Source organism: Taudactylus pleione, unplaced genomic scaffold, assembly GCF_031769625.1.
Source record: "Taudactylus pleione unplaced genomic scaffold, aTauple2 ptg000105l, whole genome shotgun sequence".
Lineage (NCBI taxonomy): Eukaryota > Metazoa > Chordata > Amphibia > Anura > Myobatrachidae > Taudactylus > Taudactylus pleione.
This window is the reverse complement of record NW_028284507.1, coordinates 824,809-845,571: the sequence shown is the minus strand read 5'-3', so window position 1 is coordinate 845,571 and position 20,763 is coordinate 824,809. Positions and strand designations below refer to the sequence as shown.

Genomic DNA, 20,763 nt, shown 5'->3' with positions numbered 1-20,763 from the left:
CCCAGCACACGCTGCTGTGTACTGGGCTGCACTGGGAGACTGCTCGTGATTGCTAAAGCAGCAGCCGGAGCAGTCTCCTATGCCTATGTAGGGAGAGATCATGCTGATCGTGCCCCCCATTGGCTGTGCACGAGCTGAGGGGCACACAGCGCCCCCTCTACCCAGTGTGCAGTGGCGCTTTGCGGCGCTACAAAAAAAATTTCTTCTAAGGGGGCATGGCTATGCCACCCGCGATTATTCCACCTCCCTGTCACCTGGGCCCGGCGCAGCTGTCGGCGGCCCTGAGTGTCAGCACAGCAGACGGAGCCTGAGAAGCGACCAGAGTGACGGAGGGAGCCGAAGGAGGACCTGCTCACGCTGATAGCAGTAACCCGCTATACGCCACCTGAGAGTGGCGTATAGTAACTCCATCAAATTCCGCAAATACATAATTTTTGGAATTTGATGAATAGCCTAATTTCCATATCCCCATACTAATGTATGGGGAGTGTGGAAATTAACGCAGGTGGACTTAACCAGGCGATATCAGTAATATCTTCTGTGTTAAGTGTCTTCATGAATACTAAAATAACGGTAATTAAGGAAAATGTCCTTAAAAACATTATTTTAGTGTTGATGAACAGGCCCCATAATGTGCTCAATTCAGGAGAGATATGTGCAGTGCAATATAGGGGCCTATTCATCAACACTAAAATAACGGTTTTAAGGATATTTTCCTTAATTACCGTTTTTTTAGTATTCATGAAGACACTTAACACATCACTGATATCTCCTGGTAAAGTCCGCCTGCGTTAATTTCCACACTCCCCGTACATTAGTACATTAGCATGGGGATGTAGAAATTAGACTATTCATCAAATTCCGAAAATTATGTATTTTCGGAATTTGATGGTGCTGCTCTACGCCACTTTCAGGTGGCGTATAACGGGATATACTTACCTGCTTTCAGCTAAGCAGGTCCTCCGCAGGCTCCTTCCGTCACTCTGGTCGCTTCTCAGGCTGCTTTTCTGTGTTCTCCCGGGAATACACAGTAAAGTTTAGAAAAAATAAAAAAATTACAGCTTTTCGGAATAGATAGTTATGGGGAGGAGGAATGATGAATTCCTCCTGTAATTAGATAGAACTCATGCGAGTTCTAAACCTAATTACCTTTATCGATTTTTTTAGTGTTGATGAATAGGCCCCTAAATCACACACTACTAACAGTTAATTATTGATTTGGTTTTAAAGTATTAGTAAATGCGTGATGTAGCCCCAGAAATACAACAATGATGATGGTTTATTTTAAACCAATCAATATTGATTAAAATCAGGCATTAGTTTATATACCCCATGGAAAAGAGCTTCAGCAGAACGAGATGTCATACAGGTCACTAGCCAGTGAGTGTATGCAGCTTGCGGATAGCCGTGCAGGATTCTGGAAATGCTTTGGATACAGGTAATCACAGGTCTTACTGGAGCTAAGTGAAAGACAACTGTCTCCCACTGTGGTGCTCTAACACAGAGACAAAATGGCACCGTGCATTTGTAGCACTTAGCTCGGAGGCCATCTTGGAACAGGGAGTTAAGCCTACCTGAAAGAACATGGAGTCTGAACCTGATCCCTCCGCTGGGTCTGTGGGAGCAGCAAATAGCAAGAACGGAAAACCCTGATCAGCAACAGGTAGTATTTGTGTGCTGGGGGGTTGATAGTAAATTGTGGGAGGTGTGTGTGTCTTTGTGCTGTTGGCATGGCAGCAAATGCAGGGAGGGCGATATCTCCTGGTTAAGTTAATTTCCACACTCCCCATACTGTCATTAGTGTGGGGATGTAGAAATTAGGCTATTCATCAAATTCTGAAAATTATGTGTTTTCGGAATTTGACGGTGTTGGCAGTGAGTGTGTGGGTTCTGCTGGGGTGTTGGCAGTGAGTGTGTGGGTTCTGCTGGGGTGTTGGCAGTGAAAGCAGGGGAGAGAGTGTGTGAAACTAGGATTTCTGTCACTCGGGGCAAGGTAGTCATTTGGCACCCCCTCCATGTTTTGATATTACTGATTGTTTTACTGTACCCCCCCAAACTCCCTCTCTTTATAATAATTTTACTTGCCATTAAAAGCACAGAAGTACCCTCTCCCCTCACAGTCCTCCTCATCACAGCCTCTCATACCACAGCCCCTCACTGCAAATCCCTCATCACAGCCCCTCACTGCACAGCCCTCCTTATCAAGGGTCCCACACACTGCATCCCTCCTCACTGCACAGCCCTCATTACAGCCCTCCTCAGCACAGCCCCTCACTGCACAGTCTTCCTCAGCACAGCCCCTCACTGCACAGTCTTCCTCAGCACAGCCCCTCACTGTACAGTGCTCCCTCACTATACAGCCTCTCTCGTCTCCCCGCCAGCAACCTTACCTGCCGGCTCCTGCACAGCAGGGTACTGGAGGCGGCAGCAGCGCTGTGTGGACTGGAGCTCTAATTGTGGCACAGGGCACTGTGAGTATGGACTGGGAGAGACGTCTTTCCCAGCCCCAAGAGACACTGCAGCAGACAGGGGAGGCGGCGGACCAGAAGGGGCAAACAGCAGCAAGCATGTGTAATGGGAGCAGTGCGCCCGGAGAGGAAGAGCTGGGTGCACTGCTACTGATAATTGTGGCACCACACTGGACATCAGTGCTCCCGAAATCTGGCACCCGGTGCACATGACCCTCCAGCCCCCCCTTAGTTGCGGCCCTGGCAGAGGGAAAAGGTGTGTGTCTGGGTGCTGCTGGGGTGTTGGTAGTGAATGCAGTAGAAGGAGCAACTGACTAGATGCTGCTGGGGTGTTGGAAGTGATTGCTGTGGGATGTGAGTGTGTCTGGGTGCTGCTAAGGTGCTGACAATGAATGCAGGGGTAGAAGAATGTGTGTCTGGGTGCTGCTGGGTTGTTGTAACTAGTGAATGCAGTAAGAGGAGAGTGTGTGAATGGGTGCTTCTGGGGTGTTAATAGTGAATGTGGGGGAGCTTGTTTGAGTGCTGCTGGGACTGGAGTGTTGGTAGTGTATGTGAGCAGAGGGGTGCACCAACAACTATCTTGTCTCCAGGCTCCTGGTATGAATTTACTGCCCGGTCTCTAGAAGATTAGAAGATATGAACGGAGTGCTATTTAATGTCTGATCCTGAAAACAGATGAATGCAGTAACCTATTTAACTTTGCCTTAAGGAGAGATGAGTGCAGTACTATAGGCTTCAGTATATAGTAATTACACAGTAAGTACTGTAATTATACAGTAATGTTCATGGACAGTAGTGACACTGCATTTATCTGCAAAATACGGAATAAACCACGGCAGCCAATCAGATATTGTTTTTATTGTCTATCTTGCACTTGACAGATACAAGTACGTTCGTGGTGGCTTGATGAGATTCAGTGCTCCTTTTGCACTAAAATTAGAGATGAGCGGGTTCGGATCTCAGAGATCCTAACCCACCCGAAGTTCGGGGATCTGGGGCGATCCGAGCGCAGCTCGGATCTCCCTGCCTGCCCCGGATCCCTCACCCGAGGTAAAACCCCGTGACCCCGCTGTCGGGTCGCAATGTTTTGTTTTGAACGGGCTTAACGCTGATTGGCTGAGAGCAGTGTCGGACTGGGGCATGAAGGGCCCACCGGGGAAAGGCAGTGGTAGGGGCCCATCCTTAAGGGGTGTGGCCAGCTAACATGGATGCTTGGCCAGCCATTATAGAGGACATAGCATGCAGACAACATGGATACTACAGTGCATGGTCTGTTCATCCATGGTCCTGCTCTACCAGGTAACTGACCATGTAATAGAGCAACAATGTATAATTTGAGTGCACTGTCTGAAACCTGACATTAGAAGAGGTGGGGCCCTCAGGCAGTGGGACCCACCGAGGATTTCCCCTGTATCCCTGTGGGCCAGTTCGACCCTGGCTGAGAGAGCCATCTGTCACGGCTCTCAGGCAATCAGCATTAAGCCCATTGAAAATGCACAGAGAGAGAGAAAAAGAAGATGGCGCCCGCCGCCTGACACCGCCGGCACCCCCCCGCTGCCGACATAGCCAGCACCCCCACTGGCAGCATCCCCCGCTGCCGACACCACAGCTGCCGGCACTCCTGCCCCACGTAGTGAGGACACCATCAGCGACCCCCACACTGCTGACACTGCCGACACTCCCACACCGAGGACAACACCAACACCTCTGCACTGCCGACACCGTCAGCACACATGCACTGAGGATACTGCTGGCACCCTCGCTCTGCCGACACCACCGGCACCCTGCATTGAGAACACCCCTGCACTGCCGACACACTCGGCAAACCTGCACTGAGGACACCACTGCCACCACGCTCTGCCGACACAGCCAGCAAACCTGCACTAAAGACAACGCTGGCACCACCACACTGCCATTCCATGTACTGAGGACACCCCCAGCAACCCCCGCATTGCCGACACAGCCAGCAAACCTGCCCTAAAGACACTGCTGGCACCCCCACACTGCCAACACAGCCAGCAAACCTACACCAAACCTACACCAAAGACACCACTGGCACCCCCGCACTGCCGACATCACCAGTACCCTTCACTGATGACACTGCCAGCACCGCAGCACTGCCATTCCATGTACTGAGGACACCGTCAGCAACCCCGCTCTGCCGACACTGCTGTCACAGTAAGTGCCCTATTGGTGTATCCAACCCACACTGTATAACCCACTGTATCCGTGTTGGAAATTAGAAGCTGAACTGCTTAGTGCCACCCACTGTGTCACTTAGCTTAGTCAGCCAGCTAGCTGGATACAACCTTTTGGCCTTAACTAGGTGAAGCAAATAATATTGTGAGGTGGTCAAAATTTATTGGAAATTACTGGAAATAAATGTTAATTATACTGTAGGAACAAAAACAGGCCCATTTTATGTGATTTTAGCTGTTTTTATGGTTTTATAAGAAAAAAATCCAGATCCAAAACCAAAACACGAAAACAAAACATGGAGGTGAGGTTTTGGCTAAACCAATCCAGATCCAAAACCAGGGGGGAACCAGTTTCAAAACCAAACCCAAAAAACGGGGGTCGACGCACATCTCTAACTAAAATACAGTTTAGCTATAAATGTACTGTGAGGAATCCAATGCGTTACACAAGAAAGCACATTTGCCATATATTTACTGCTATTAATCTGAAATACTGTATATCATTTTAATTTATCTATCCCAGTTACATTTAATATATTTTATTTCCTAGAATTGCTGCGTGTGCTTCTCACAAATACCTCATCCTTGGAAACTGCTGAAGTGAGTAATGACTTGTAGTGTACAGTAAGAAGTAGCATCACTGGTGTCTGTAATCTCCTGTAAAGGTTAGAAATACATTACAAGATGATCAGCTTAGAATATAAAAGCTAGGCCGTTGTAGGAACATTGTTTAGCACGCAGTGCTGGTGTAAGGTACATAAGGTGAAATGGCTACATATAGCCCTGGAGATGCTTCTTCCTGCAACTATCCTTCCAGCACACGTGCAGTGAAGCTGAAACATGAGCAGAGTGGAGGCCTGAGTCATAACTAGGGGTGTCTGACTAATGTAGCCACCCAGAGCGCAAGGCTGAGGGGGCGGCACAGATACTGCTCATGTTTCAGCCGTCTTATGTGTCTGCAATGGCACTCTGGGCCTGATTCAGAGTTGGACGCTAATGCGTACGCAGCCGCGCTCTCCCACGCACGCAGCTGTAAAAATATGCTAATGTTTGCAAAGATCATCCGAGCATAAAGACGCCCACTGCTGCCTTCGTACTTGCATGCGCGCTCACATGCACGCATGAATATCGGTAACATCAAAGGACATCGGTGGCCATTTTACCCTTGCAGAAGGGCAGCCTAGGGAGCTCTTCTGCCATGCAGGGCTGCGTATGCACATGCAGTGGCTAATTTTTGCACGCCCATGAAACGGCGTTCAAACGCCCAGGCACGCCTGCGTTTTCTTAACTACCCCCCATCAACACCCCCAAATGGTCACTTCCTGTCAATCAATCTGCAATGGGCCTCCGTGATCTGCGGGCTCACACGGCGATTGCTGCGGGATCGCACAGCTGCCTTTGCGCACTCGCACTGCGATGCATATGTATGCACAATGGCAAACAATAGCTCAGTCTGCGTGCGAGTTGTAATAGCAGACACCTCTGAATTAGGGATGTGCAGGCTCAGATAGGTTCGAATTTGCACTCCGAGTTCAGATTTTTCCCTCCAAAAATCGGGTCTCAGAAAGAGGCAAAACGTCATCATTCCTGGACAAAATTCCATGGAAGATGATGTTTTGCCTCTTTCTTAGACCCAATTTTTGGAGGGAAAAATCCGAACTCGGTGTGCAACTTCGAACCTATCCCTGCCTGCACATCCCTACTCTGAATCAGGCCCTCTGTTGCTTGTACAGACTCCCACCATGTCTCCCACTGATTGTAAAGGCACCCAGTACATTCTTAGGATGCGCCCAGCAATGGTTCTGGCAGAAGCCCTGGGAAAATGGACAGCACTGGACCCACTTAAAATTTGGTTATGGGGCTTGGCAATGTAGTGTGTGCAAGTCAGTGACATTACCAGAGCAGGATATACAGTACCTTTAGTATAATGTTTGTTTGCTATATACTGTACAAATGTTAGCTTTTTGCACAGGTTTGTGTGGAGTTCTCCTTTAAGAACTGTGAGTGAAATATATTACGATGATTATTTGGGCGATTTTTAGATCAGATCAATATTATGAGACTCTAGATTAGCTTACAGGCTGATAACATGCAAGACGTTCAGTTGCGCTGCGCAACACATGACTTACATGTTCTGGTATAAGTTTATACAGTAAGTTAATGTACCAGTGAACTTACAAATAACGTGATTGTACATTGGGCCCCAGCCTATTGTACCAGTAAGATTTCTCTTTTTATTGCAGCTGGTGAAGTATGAGGCCGGATACGTGACATGTGCTGTGATCACAATTCTTTTCTCCATATTTATGCTGGTGTTCGGGTTGATTTTCTGCATCTTCCATTGCCGTGGGAGAAGGGTCTTACAGTGCGAGGGTGCTCTCTGCCAGCCCACGCCGGTGTTCCTCGGCCTCCTCTTCACCTTCTGCTTTTTGTTGTAAGTGGCAACTGATATATCACCATGTAATGACAATGGACAGTTCTACAAATGTAATGGGTTATACTGCACACAGCCTAACTTCTTTTGATCTTTGCTGTACCCCACATAATAACCGTGACTCCTACGCCTCGTTGTGATGTCACATTTATTCTACGCAGTCAGCTATATGTAAAAATACAATTGGTGGAGCAGAGCTGCAGCTCATGTACATTGGGCCTGATTCAGAGATGGTCGCAAATAATGTTGCAACTGCGGCTGTGGAAAAATATGCAAATGTCCCAGCCGCCGGGGTTTGTACTGCGGTTTTGCAAATCTGCCACTTGCATACAAGGACACAATCATCGGTCCATCCTCAGACTTCCGAGTAAATCTATGGTCAGAATCCGGAGCCTTAACAATTGCATACAGGATCGCAGACACAGGCTGTCACATGCCCCCAAAAAGGTTGCGACACGTCTGCATTTGAGTCACCACCCCCGGTTACCACCCACACATGATTTCTGACTGTCAATCACATCGCAAATAAATCCTCTATGCGGCCATCGCAAGACAATCGCAGCCAGTGCTGGCCCGACCATTAAGCAGGGTACGCTGGTGTGTTTAAACTGTTTTTGCAAAGGAGCAGAAGAACAAATATAGTCTCACTGGTGCACTCTTAACAAATTTACATGGAAAAAATAGAGAACGAATGATGTAAATGTAGAGAATGTAAAATTTAACCTTTAATACATAGCTTTTAAAAGGAGTGTATTAACAGATACACTTAAAGAAAAACCTGGGGACAAGAAATGTTATACAACTTCTACTTTCCCCTGTCTATACAAATCGAACAAGGAATGAGAGAGAAGTAAACATAGGGGGTCATTCAGACCCACTCGCGAGCGGCAGTACGCTCGCAAGTGGGTCGATGTTCCCCACTGCGCATGCGCACGACGGAGGGAGCTCCGTCGTGTGCATGCGCGAGACCTGGTGAGCGACGGGCTTTCCATCGCTCGGGGTCTTACACCAAAGGGGGCGTGCTGTCGATGTTAATTGACAGCACGCCCCCTTTGGTGGGCGTGCCGGGGGCGTGCCTGCCAGACGGAGGCGTTCCCATGGGAACGCCTACCGTCTGAAGCTGACTAGTGATGTCAGTGGGAGTGATGTTGGCTCTGATAGAGCCAAAATCACTCCTGGCCTTGCAGCTGTGAAACCCGACCGCAGGGTTTCCCTCGCAAGTCCGATGGTCACGATGGTCAAGACCATCACGACCATCTTTTTGCACGCTCGTATATGCTGTGGGTGGTGACCCACAGCTATACGAGAGTCCAGGAGGACGCTCCATTTTAATGGAGGAGGGCCCTGATTCAGAGCGAGCGCTCTGGTCAGAGCGTCCGGCTCTGAATCAGGGCCATAATCCCCAGGGAAACAACAGTTAAATCGCTTCTGCTGTCCCCGCTCCTGACAGTGTCTCCCCTCTGTTACTAAGGAAGCATTGCAGAGGGAGAGTATCAGTCTGGCTTGAATGAGAGAGTGCTATAGGGATAGTGAAAGAAGTGATACCTTGTGTAAAAATTATAGGCAGAAGTGCGGCTGTTGGTGGTCTATCATGTGGACTGTTGAGAATAACAGCCCGTCGGGTGGACACGCGTTTCGCCTCTACAGGCTTGGTCACCTGATTTGCCTTTATATAGAAGTGTATCCGTTAATACACTCCTTTTAAAAGATATGTATTAAAGGTTAAATTTTACATTCTCTACATTTACATCTTTCGTTCTCTATTTTTTTCCATGTAAATTCATTAAGAGTGCCCCAGTGAGACTATATTTGTTCTTCTGCTCCTTTGCAAAAACAGTTTAAATTGTGACTCTCACAAATGTTATCTGGTAGCACCACCAACTATAGAATAAGTCTTACTTTATTTTATTTTAGTTAAGACCGGTATGTTGGTTTTTGGTAATTAATTCTATAATCATCATAACATCATACAACTGATTGACTAGTGCGGACTCTACCAACAAAACCCCTTCTGTACGCTGGTGTGTTGGCTGCCAGGCTCCCTACATGTCACAGAGGATAAAATCCCGCCCACCCTCCTTACCTCCAGCTCGCATTGAAGTAAGGGGAGAGGGAGAAGAAAGGGAGGGGAGAGGGAGGCGCACGAGAAATGTGTTGTAATCTGTCCGCCCCTGCGCAGTAGAAAAGACATCACCCATTTGCGATAACATCGGCATTATGTCTATCGGGCCCTTTGTCTCCTTTGTGCTCCCAATTTGTACCACTCCTTTTTAACACTTCCCTGACTTACTGCACATTATATTCTATATACAAAGTGCATTGGAGTGAATCAGTTCAGTGGATTACATTTCAGATCCTCAAGTAACCCTAACAGGTCATGATTTCAGAATTTGTCTGTGTAAACCAGTGTGACCGTACCTCCCATCATATGGGAGCGTTAAAGAAGGACTTCGAAAGGGTGCGAAGGCGCGTATCCTAAAAGGGGACTTGGCCTTGTGAGTAAGGGGGCATGACCTCGCATCACAACACCATTTCCATCACCCTTGGGGCATACCCATTGCTCCCCGAGTAGCTGGGCTGCCCCCAGGCTCACCCCCAGCACTGTGCAGAGCAGCGGTGATCGAGTTCTCCCCCAACCTCCCCCCTGCACGTGGGACACTGCTACCCATGGGGGGGACAAAGGAACAGTGCCCGAAAAGAGGAACTATCCTGGGTGGTTGGGAGGTATGACTGGGATACTTACAGACCCAGCTCACCTGTGCATGATTAAAGAAATCCTGAAAACATGACCAGTTTGGTGATACTTGAGGATTAGGTATGAAACCATTGTATAGGTTCCACTATTTAAAGCTCATACTATAATGCCAGCTTTGACCTGTGTTTTAAGGTAACTTTATAAAAAGGGAGCACCATGTCTTTCTGTATTTGCTGTATTTCAAATGCTTCAAAAGTATTGGTTTCAGAGCACTGTTCCAGTGGAGTCTAGTAGATGTTTTACCTTGACAGAAAAACGGGATGGGTATGGGTTGCCGGTAGAGAACTTCTAGATCTGAGACGAGAACCGAGTTCGGCTCGGGTTTCCCGGCTGACTCGGATCTCAAAATGAGGCAAAACTTCATCCTCCCGCTATCAGATTCTCGCAGGTTTTGGATTCTATAAAGGTCCCGGTGATCGCCGTTATTTTCACTCCGGGTGTAGATGGTGAACTGAACAAACGTGTTGCTGTCACTATCTGTGTCAGTGTGTTGTCCAACTTGTCCTGTCTCGGTCTGGGGTTGAAGGCTGCTGCTGTATTGTCCATAACGGGACTGGGGCTGCAGTATATAAAGGGAGGCTTCAGTGAGTGCTGCTGTGTCACTTGTCCTGTCTGTCAAGGGACTGCTACTGTGTTATACATAAGGGATGCTGCTGTGTTTTCCTGTCCATCAAGGGGCTAGGGCTGCAGTCTATAAAGGGGTGCTGTGTTGTCCAGGGGGGTGCTCTGTCAATCAGGGGTGGTCTTCCACAGTGTAAAAAAAAATAAAAGTGCCGCAGTTTATCATCCACGTATTGTGACACTGAGGGGTCTGTTTACTAAGCTTTGTTAGGAGATAAAGTGAACGGTAATAAGGTACCAGCCAATCAGCTTCTGTCATTTTTCAAACATAACCTTATCACCATTCACTTTATCTCTAACAAAGCTTAGTAAATAGACCCCTATAAGTCGTAGCGTAGTGTGTTATTCTTATTTATAAAATAAGCGCAGCATAGCACTTTAAGTGGTAGCGCAATGTAATATTCAACTTTTCACTTCTTTCCTCAATCGTGAATAAATGATTAGTCTACGCGCCAACTACAAGACCAAAACAAAGTGCTAAATAACATACATTATATATAAAACATAATGACATCACTGTAAGTGGCAGCGCATTGTTATTCTTTTCTTATTCATAAAAAATCTTGTGACACTGTAGGTCATTGATACCGCAGTGTAATATTTAAATTTGGTACAAATTGACAGGTGTGCTGTACCACACTTCATTTGTGTTTGTTGATATGGAGAACGATCAGTTGAGAGGAGAGCAGGAACCACATACTAGTGCTGGAGCTGCTGCCAGTGCCACCAGTCATGACAAAACTAGTCCATCTACATCATCTACTACAACCAATGCCTAAGGGCATAAAGGGCTTAAGTCGGCATCTAAAAATCAAGAACCAATCTTTTACAGTGGTAAAGAAAAAAACATCAAAGGGAAAGTTAGCTGCAGAAAGACATAAAATTGGAAATATGCCTTTCACCCACAAAGTGGCAAGGGAAGGTTAAGGCCTTGGCCTTTATTTATGACCGGTGGTTCTGCCTCTTATGATAATGTGGGCACAAGCGAACATGCTGACATAGAAATCAAGGATGCTTCTGTGGAAGTTCACCAGGATGAGCAGGATATTTGTGTAGCTGACGCTAATAAGGATGTTGTTGATGAGGATGTTATTTGTGTAAATCAGGAACCAGTGGAAAAAACAGTTGTTGTCCATGATAAGGAAAGCCCATTGTCATGCCTGAGAACAAGATAAAAAAATCCACTTCTTATGTGTGGAATTATTTCTACCCAAATGTGGACAACAATTGTCAAGCCATCTGTACCCTTTGTAAAGACAGAGGGGGTCATTCAGAGTCGGTCGCAAGCTGGAGTGCTCACAACCGAGTCGATGTTGCCCCACTGGGCATGCGCACGACGGAACCGGCTCCGTCATGCGCATGCGCGAGACCCGGCTATCGATGGACACTCCATCGCTATGGGTCTCGCAGCAGACGGGGCGAGCTGTCGATGGTGAGTGACAGCTCGCCCCATTTGGGAGGCGGGCAGGGGGCGTGCCTGCCCAAACTGAGGTGGTCCCGCCAGAGCGCTTGCCGTTTGGGGGCGGCCCCACTGACATCATTGCTGATGTCAGTGGGGAGCTTCCTGCTCGATCAGGAAGCTCCCTGGGGCTTACGAGTGCCCAGACCCAACCTTAGGGTCTGGTCGTAAGCCCCAATGGTCACGATGAATCAGGATGCAAGCGGCCGCCCTGATTCAGTGCGACCACTTGCAACTAACAACCGACTCTGAATGAGGTCCAGAGTAAGTAGAGGTAGCAACCTTAACCATCTGGGAATCTCCTCCCTGTTACGTCATGTGCAGCGCATCCATCCAAAAAGTTTTTTCAAATTTCAGAAACTGTGGCTAAAAAAGTACCAACAAGCAGTCCAGTGTCAGCTAGCTCCCTTCTCTCTACTAGATCCAAGCACCTGCCATCTTCACCACCAACACCTTCATCAACAATATCAATCATGAAGCTTTTTGGTTTGTTTGGGTCCCCACAAAACAAGCTACCAACTGGCAGCTGACATTGCTGGCAATGATCTCTACATGCACAAACTGGCTTTACAGAGGCAAGATGTTGTCGCCATCATCATCCAATTCCTCACCCTCATCAGTGTGTAGATCATCTTCACACAATATTAATTCATCCCCGCTGAAATCCACCACTACAGATGCCTCTGTAATTTTTGGATGTTATTGGCATTGAATTTGTACTTCATTTCAATGGACATCATCTTTTCCACACTTTGAGGAAGTAGTCGCCTACACAGATCACTGACAAGGTTCCTGGCTGTGCTGAAAACTGTTTCTAAGTACACACTGGATGGTGGGCAGCTCAAGTAAAACAAAGCTAGTTTGTGCAAGGGCCTCCAAATTGCCTTTTTTTCCTGCCAGTAGTCAAACAGACTGTCTGACATGCCTATATGGATGCTATCATAAAAAAATGTAAAATAGTCCTCAACCATTCTTTGAATAGTGACCATATCAGATTGAGTCATGGTAGAGGTCTCATTAAATGTAAGCAATTCCTCGAGACCTGACCAGATGTCAAAATTTGGTTGTGTTGACTGATCTGCATCACCAGTGGGTCTTTTGGGAAAGTTTAGTTTTTTCTCGGCAGATGCACTTGCTGGAGAAACTGAAGGAGAAGCCATCACTGCATCACATGCCACTTGAGCTGACAAGTTGCATACCAACAGCTTTGCATCTCTTCAGATCTATGTCCATTGGGAAGAAAGACACAACGTGTGACTTAAACCTTAGGTCTTAAATCTTGCATTTGCTCTGTTCAGCTTGTCCACATATCTGTGGTTAAGTGGACAGTGGGTACAATGGTATTTTGGAGGTCACTAAGTACATTTTTTTTAATGTCCGTGTACAGGTTGGGAATTGCTTTTCTAGTGAAGTGGAATCTAGATGGGATTTGGTAGCAGGGACACAGGACCTCAACTAACTGTCTAAAACCCACTACATTATTGGCGAATATCGGACGCACATCTAATACTAGCATAGATAATATGGCATCAGTGAAATGCTAAGCAACTGGGTGACTGCTGTCATACTTGCTCCCCCTTGCAAATGATTGTTTAACATTCAATTGTTTTTTAAAGTACTACAAGTAGTCTTCCTGGTCCCCTTCTGGGATGAAAATCCACTACCAGCAGCAGCAGCAGGCACAGCGCTCAAGGATTCTTCTGGGTAAGGACTGATGTGAATGATTTCAATATTTTTTGTAAAGGCCTCCTCCCCTCCCTTCCTCTCTCAGAAATATGCTTCAGAATAAAAAAAAATTATTAAATTTGCTACTAATCAAATCTTCATTTCCCTGCCTTCAACTACATACATACTCCAACTCCCTTAAGCCTTCTGAATAATAAAAACATTTGTTTCCTGATGTGCCATGTTGGAAGTTGAACTGCCACTGCTGCTGCACTCTTTGACATGTGGTTGCTGAATGCCAAAAATGTCCACAAATGTTTATGGCCACAGACAGCTGACATGCCTCTTTAATTTGAAAAAATATTCTAAACCACCAAGTTGATTTTGTGGGCAAAACATGGGACATATTGTTTACCCATGCTTCAGAATCAAAAATTTTAATTAAATTTACTACCAATCAATTCTTCCTTTCCCTGCCTTCAACTACATATTGTACATACTCCAACTCCCTCAGGCTTCTTGAATAATAAAAACATTTGTTTCCTGATGTGCCATGTTGGAAGTTGAAATGCCACGTTTTTGTGCCGCCCACTGCTGCCGCTTAGCTTAGTCAGCCAGCTAGCTTGGGTGCAAATTTTGCACCTAATCCTGATGAAAACAATATTATGAGCTGTGAGGTGGTCAAAATTTACTGGAAATGAATCGAAATTAATGTTATTGAGGTTAATAATACTGTAGGAACAAGAAAACAAATGATGTGAGTTTAGCAGTTTTTATAAACTTTTGAAAAAAAAATACAGATCCAAAACCTAAATACGCAAGGGCAGTTTTGGCAAAACCAATCCAGATCCAAAACACGAAGGAGATACAGCTCCAAAACCAAAACACGGGGGTCGGCGTACATCCTTAGTTGCCGGTAGTTGGGATCCCGGCTTTCATAATCCCAACACTGGGATCCCGACAGGGTTAACATACCAACACTTGTTGGTCGGTATGCTAACCCTTCCCTCTCCCTACCCTAACCCTCCCTTCCTGGTGCCTAACCCTAACCTTCACCCTCAAGTGCCTGAACCTAAGCCCCCCCGCCTCGCACCCTAAATCTAACCCTCCCCCCTTAGTGCCTAACCATGACCCTCCCCCTAGTGCCTAACCCCGCACCCTAACCCTCCACCTAATTCCCGATACTTACCTTCGGGATGTCGACGGTCGGTATTCTGGAGCCGGAATCCCGACTACTGCTGACTACATCTCAGAAAAACATATAAAACACTCCTAGCCATTATAATAATTACAAATATGTGCAGAATGTCTGATACACATGGGATGTACGGAAACATTAAATAAAGAAAAGTAACATTAAATGCTATTTATAAACAGAGAGATGTACTGCAAGCTCCATTCAGTTCTCTGATATAGAGGTGCACACAATTAGAAAGCAATGCCTATATTCACGTAGTTGAGGGATTATTTGCAACTGTGGATGCACCAAAAGTCCTGGCAAAATTATGGGTCTTACTGGGCGGTGACAGGAAGGTGGCCTGAAGTGAACCCCAAAAAGTCAGTCTCATGGGCGTGTTGTGGGAGTGATAGTGACCGCTTTCTCAGCCACAGAGGCCGTGTTTAGATGGAGAAACTGCACCTGCCATAGAGTGGCCATAACATGGCTTGCTTATTCAGATGCAGGCTACTGCACCACAGCAAGGCAGAAAGTAGCATTTGCATGCTAATCGCAGCCGCGACTCCAAATACAAGCAAGAGTAGACACAGCAGCGTCCACCTCAGAATCAGACCCTTATGCTGGGTACACATGAGCCAATGTGTGGCCAGCGCGACTTCGCCAGCGACGGGACTCGGCATACAGACTTGCCGAAGCCAGGCCCGACAAGGCGGGGGTGTCATGTAACATCCCTCGTTGGGGGAAGCCAGGGCCGAAGGGCAATGTTGCTAACGACTCGCGTCAGTGCGTATATCATGGGTACACACTAGACGATGTACCCTATATGTCGCTCCGATCTGCGGGATCGGATGACATATCGTCTAGTGTGTACCCACTTTTAAGACTTTAACACTAGGCTGTAATCTCTAAGGACTCCATTGTGACATTACAGCGCAGCCTCTAGGGAATAAAAACTACCATTAATGACATTGGACAGAAATTTCTGAGGGATAAGAACTGCCATTATGATGATACTATACTGTAAACTCTGGGGGATAATGATCACGTTATGACACTAGAGAGTGCGATCTTCTGTCAGATACAGTAGGGATCCTCATTATGTTATTAGACTGTGGTAGAATAATCCAATTATGCCAGTGTAGTGTAAGCTCTGTGGGATAATGTCTGACAAACGTCAATGAAATACATCATGGCAATTATCAATCAGCATAGAGAAGGATCCTGGTGGCTACAGAGCAACAAGTGAAACAGTTAATAATGTCAAGCAAAGGCGCCATTCTCCCCAGCTCTTCCTAGCTGAATAAGTAAAGCTGCAGCGGGTTCTGACTGGCTGGATAGAGGATTCACTTGTAGTTATTCCAGCAATAGGGATGTGATGTAGTGAGTGCGGCAGGCAGGGCTGTCATTCCACTGTCACTTGACCCCATTTCAGAACCGCCGTCATCTCATTTTACCGCTAAAGAGCCCGGGAGCCTTTTACAGAGCTTGTTAATGCACCTGAAACACACAGGAACAAGCAGGGTCTCAGTGGACGGCCAGATATTAACAACTCCATTAATACTGCAAGGCCAGCCAATGTTCCAGGGGTTAAATTTAAGTTCTACAGTGCTGGAAGAACCTGCATTCCCCATTGTCACATAGAGGAGAACACAGCAGTGGTTTACAGAAGTCCATTCATTGCATTTATTTTATGACATCTATTATAATTTACCAGACGCTGGAGATCATTTATGACAAGGAAATATGCAGACACAGCTCGTTTCATTTTATTCATCTGAGTTTGTATTTAGAACATTCTGCGTTTTATTCGTCATCTGTTACAAAGACGCTCAATGCAACATTTTGTGAGTGTGCCACAACAAACTGCCTAATACAATTTAATGTTTATTTTTTCTACTAAGACACTACTTGCTTTGACCATTGGTAATGTATTAAATAACTCACAGTGAGGCAGGAGACATCGAACAGTTATTATGTTAACTATTGGGGCCCAAGCGGACCCCAATAATTAACAGTCCTACTCGTGGCGAGCACCAGAGCAATTCATAATTACTCCAGTGCGGCGGCAGCTGATCCGAAAATCTGCTGTCTCCCCGTATGTATTCACTGCGCCGAACCAATGAAACTCATTACTGCTGAGTCTGACTCTGCAGTGCTAGGGCGCCTTTGTGAACTAGAGTTCACGTAGGCGCACAAAGCCCCGGCGTCCGGCGGAAGGTGCCGGACAGGGGCTGAGGGATTTAAAAGGCTCCCTCTTCACAACCCGGCACTCCTTCCATAGCGAAGAAGTGGGGTGTGCGCCGCGAGTGGGAGCAAATATCATCTGAAGCTGGCGAATGCTCCCATAGTCAGCTCCAAAAATATTGTATTTCCAAAACTTGATGAATTTAGGTCCCCATCAGTGGCATAACTAGGGTATTTGGAGCCCAGGGCAACTTTAAAAATTGAGTCTATCCCCCCGCTACCCCCCCCCCTGTGCTCGCGCCGAAGGACACTTAGAAATGGGGCATGTCAACATGACACTCACCCCTTTCTCGTCACTCTGAACATTCCTTTGCATTCCATATGCACCTTAATGCAGTGCCCATTATACAGTTCACCCTTTGCAGTGCCCCCAGCAGTGGTCCCCCAGTAGTGTCCCTTATACAGTACCCCCAGTATGCACTGTCCCCAGGAGTGGTCACTCTTATGCAGCCCCCCATTAGTTCCCCTTATACAGTGCCCCCAGTAGTGGTTCCCCTTATACAGGCCCTCAGAAGTGCCCCTTATACAGTGCCCCCAGTACTGGTCCCCCTAATGCAGGCCCCCAGTAGTGCCCCTTATACAGTGCCCCCAATAGTGGTCCCCCTTATGCAGGCCCCCATGCAGGGGTCCCTCCTATGCAGTGCCCCCAGTAGTGGTCCCCCTTATGCAGGTCCCCAGTAGTGATCCCTCCTATATAGTGCCCCTTATACAGTGCCCCCTGTAGTGGTCCTCCCTATTCAGTGCCCCCAGTAGTGGTCCCCCTATGCAGTGCCCCTTATATAGTGCCCCCAGTTGTGATACCCCCTATGCAGTGCCCCCAGTAGTGGTCCCCTGATGCAGTGACCCCAGTAGTAGTCCCCCCCCAGTTGCAGTCCCCAGTAGATGCCCCCCCTGATGCAGTGGGCTAGAGTGCTCTGCATTATGGGAGAAACGTCATGACGTCTCTCCCATAACCCACTGCAGGAGCCGGAAGGCGGAGCTCATGAGTGAGCTCAAGCTCGGCTCTTGCAGTGGGCGCAGCAGCAGCCAATGCAGAGTCTGTCTGACTCTCATTGGCTGCTCAAAATACACACATCGCCGCCACGTCGGCGGCGATGTGTGTGTAAATGCACTGGCTAGGCTGAGCCCGCCTCCCACCCTTCGCCTGACGCTATTGGGTGGTATGCAGTTGGGAAGCCGGCGGACGTAAGACCGACAACCGGCTTCCCGACTGCTTTATCCTGGCGAGGGTTAAATGACAGGCGTCTAATTCTAGATGCCTGCCATTTTACCGACAACGGGAGACCGGCGCCCGGCATCCCGATCAAAGTGATGCCGGGGCGCCGCTGCGGACAGCCACGGGGGGGAAGGATTAGGTTTAGAGCTCCCGGGGGGGACTTAGGGTTAGGCATCCCCCCAGGAGGTTAGGGTTAGGCTAGGGAGAGAGGGTTAGGGTTAGGCACCCCTGGGCGGAGGCTAGGGTTAGGCACCCCCCCGGGGGACTTAGGTTTAGGCAGCGGGGAAGGGGGGGTTAGGTTTAGGCACTTAGAGGGGGGATTAGGGTTAGGCACTGGGGGAAGGTTAGGGTTAGGCACCCCTAAGGAGGGTTAGGTTAGTTCATACTTACCTGCAGACGATTGGGATTTTCAGCCATGTCGGCCTGCCGCTGTCGGGATTTGAACCGCCGGACTTCTGTCTGGCAGTAATTCGTATGTATTCCCTATTGGGTAAGCGCTCAGGGGGAGGGAAGGGGCGCGGCTGTGCAGCACAGGACGGCGCTGGGCGTAGAGAAGCCTAGGGCCGGACCTGAGTAAATGTGTAGTACTGACCGCACTCGCTGCAGTCGGAATGACACTGGCTAACTAGGACGGGCCGGGACTGTGGCCGGCGGCGCGGGGGTGCGAGGTCGGCGTCCCTGCCCTAGTTATGTCACTGCTACCCATACTAGAGTAAGGGGACAGCGGGCCATTTTCACCTATTTTTGTAGAAATTAAGTGATAATGAATAGTGATAATGAATCACATTTATTTGTCAATTAATTCATCTACAGGATGAGGATAGATTAGACAAAAGCAACTTTACTGAATGTAGTTACCAGAGGCTCAATTCCCAACATCTCCAATAGAGTGTAAAATCTAGAGTTATTGTATTTACTGAAGATCTTGGTTGTTCAATATGAGCAAAACATCGTTCACCCATGATCACCCGTGAACAGACGGGTAACGAAATTTTTTTTCTAATATATACATTTATTAAAGTGTAATAAAAAAAGATGGCTGGTGCTAGCCTGGGTTGCATTAATGGTCAATATATCTAGACTATTGGATTTAGGCCCCAAAGAGTCAGCGTTCATCATTAGCATATGTATAGGTGAAAAAGACAATGGGGGAGATGTATCACGCCTTCTAAAGAGTGAAAAAGTGGACAACCAGAGAAGGTAGCCATAGAAACCAATCAACTTCTAGCTAGTATTTGTCCAGTACATCTATAAAATGATAGGCAGAAGCTGATTGGTTGCTATGGGGAACTTCTCCACCTCTCCACTCTAATGAAGGCTTGATACATCTCCCAGAATGTTTCAACTGATATTGCCTTTGTCGTCTGTAAAAATATCACAGTGAATTCTGTATTATATTTTGGTTATTGAGATTTTTTTTACAGTATTCTAGAGTCAGCAGATTGGAAGAGTGAGGTTGACCAGAGGAGCAGAGTTGGTCTAGTCAGCCCTGGTGCCAATAACCCTATTCCAGCATCACTGGTTATACATAACAGAGATGTTTAGTTGATAAGTCACAAAGAATGAGAGCATTAATTACTATTATTATGGTTTGTTCATTCATGTTTCAAATTCCACAAATTCACTATACTATAAATGAGACTGAGGGGTTGTAACTCTTAGGCGAATCTCACCCATAGTCTAATGTCGCCCGGTCTGAAGTAATTCCGCACTTCCTAATGCATACAAAACTCACACAGACCAAACTGTTATGACAGGTTTGAGCATGTAAATATTGTTTAAATGAGGTTTAATGAGGCTTCTACAGTAGATCAGGTTAATGCTGTGTAATTAGAGGTTTAACCAATAGGAGAAACCATTTAACTATGAATTAATTATGTTTAAAACTAATTGATGGTAAATAGTTTGTTTTTTTAGTTTACAGTATGATGTTACAGTAAATGCCCTTACTGTTTATTGTCATTACTGTACTCATACTGACATTTCACTGTTTATAGTCTGTATTTGTGCATACCATTTGTAAAATTGTGCAACATTATCATAACACAGCATAATCCCAGAGAGAAACAATTAATGAATCACTTAATTAAAGACTTCCAAATCTCTATTCATGTGGGAGAAGAATAATAAATGCTGCCGGTAACTTCCAAGAACACGGATAAACAGAACAAAGTAGGTTCATTTAGATCGCACCTGACACCTGCATTGTGGAGTCCAGATATTATTCTGATCTACATATACAGTACTACTAATTTACACATCGCTGTACAGAGATATGCAATTTATTTCTGCCCCTGTCCCATTGGAGGTTACAGTCTAATGTCCCTAGCACACAAGCGCGCATACACACTAGCGTTAATGTTGTCAGAATCCAAATAACCTACCAGTATGTTTTTAGAGTGTGGGAGGAAAGCCACACAAACAAGGTGAGAACATACAAACACCAGATGGATGAGCCATTACCATGATTCAAACCCACGATCTCTGTGTTATGAGGCAGTAATGCTAACTGCTACATCATCCATG

The 20,763-nt window shown here is 46.8% G+C and overlaps 1 protein-coding gene across 2 annotated transcripts in view; it reads left to right on the top strand.

The window, feature by feature from the left end:
• PROM2 (prominin 2) overlaps nt 1-20,763 on the top strand; it is a 71,211-nt gene that overhangs the window by 4,679 nt on the left and 45,769 nt on the right. For both annotated transcript variants that reach the window (XM_088470861.1, XM_088470862.1), the window contains exons 2-3: nt 5,217-5,266; nt 6,910-7,100. In XM_088470861.1, coding sequence (XP_088326987.1) covers nt 5,217-5,266; nt 6,910-7,100 — 241 coding nt within the window. The remainder of the gene's footprint in view (nt 1-5,216; nt 5,267-6,909; nt 7,101-20,763) is intronic.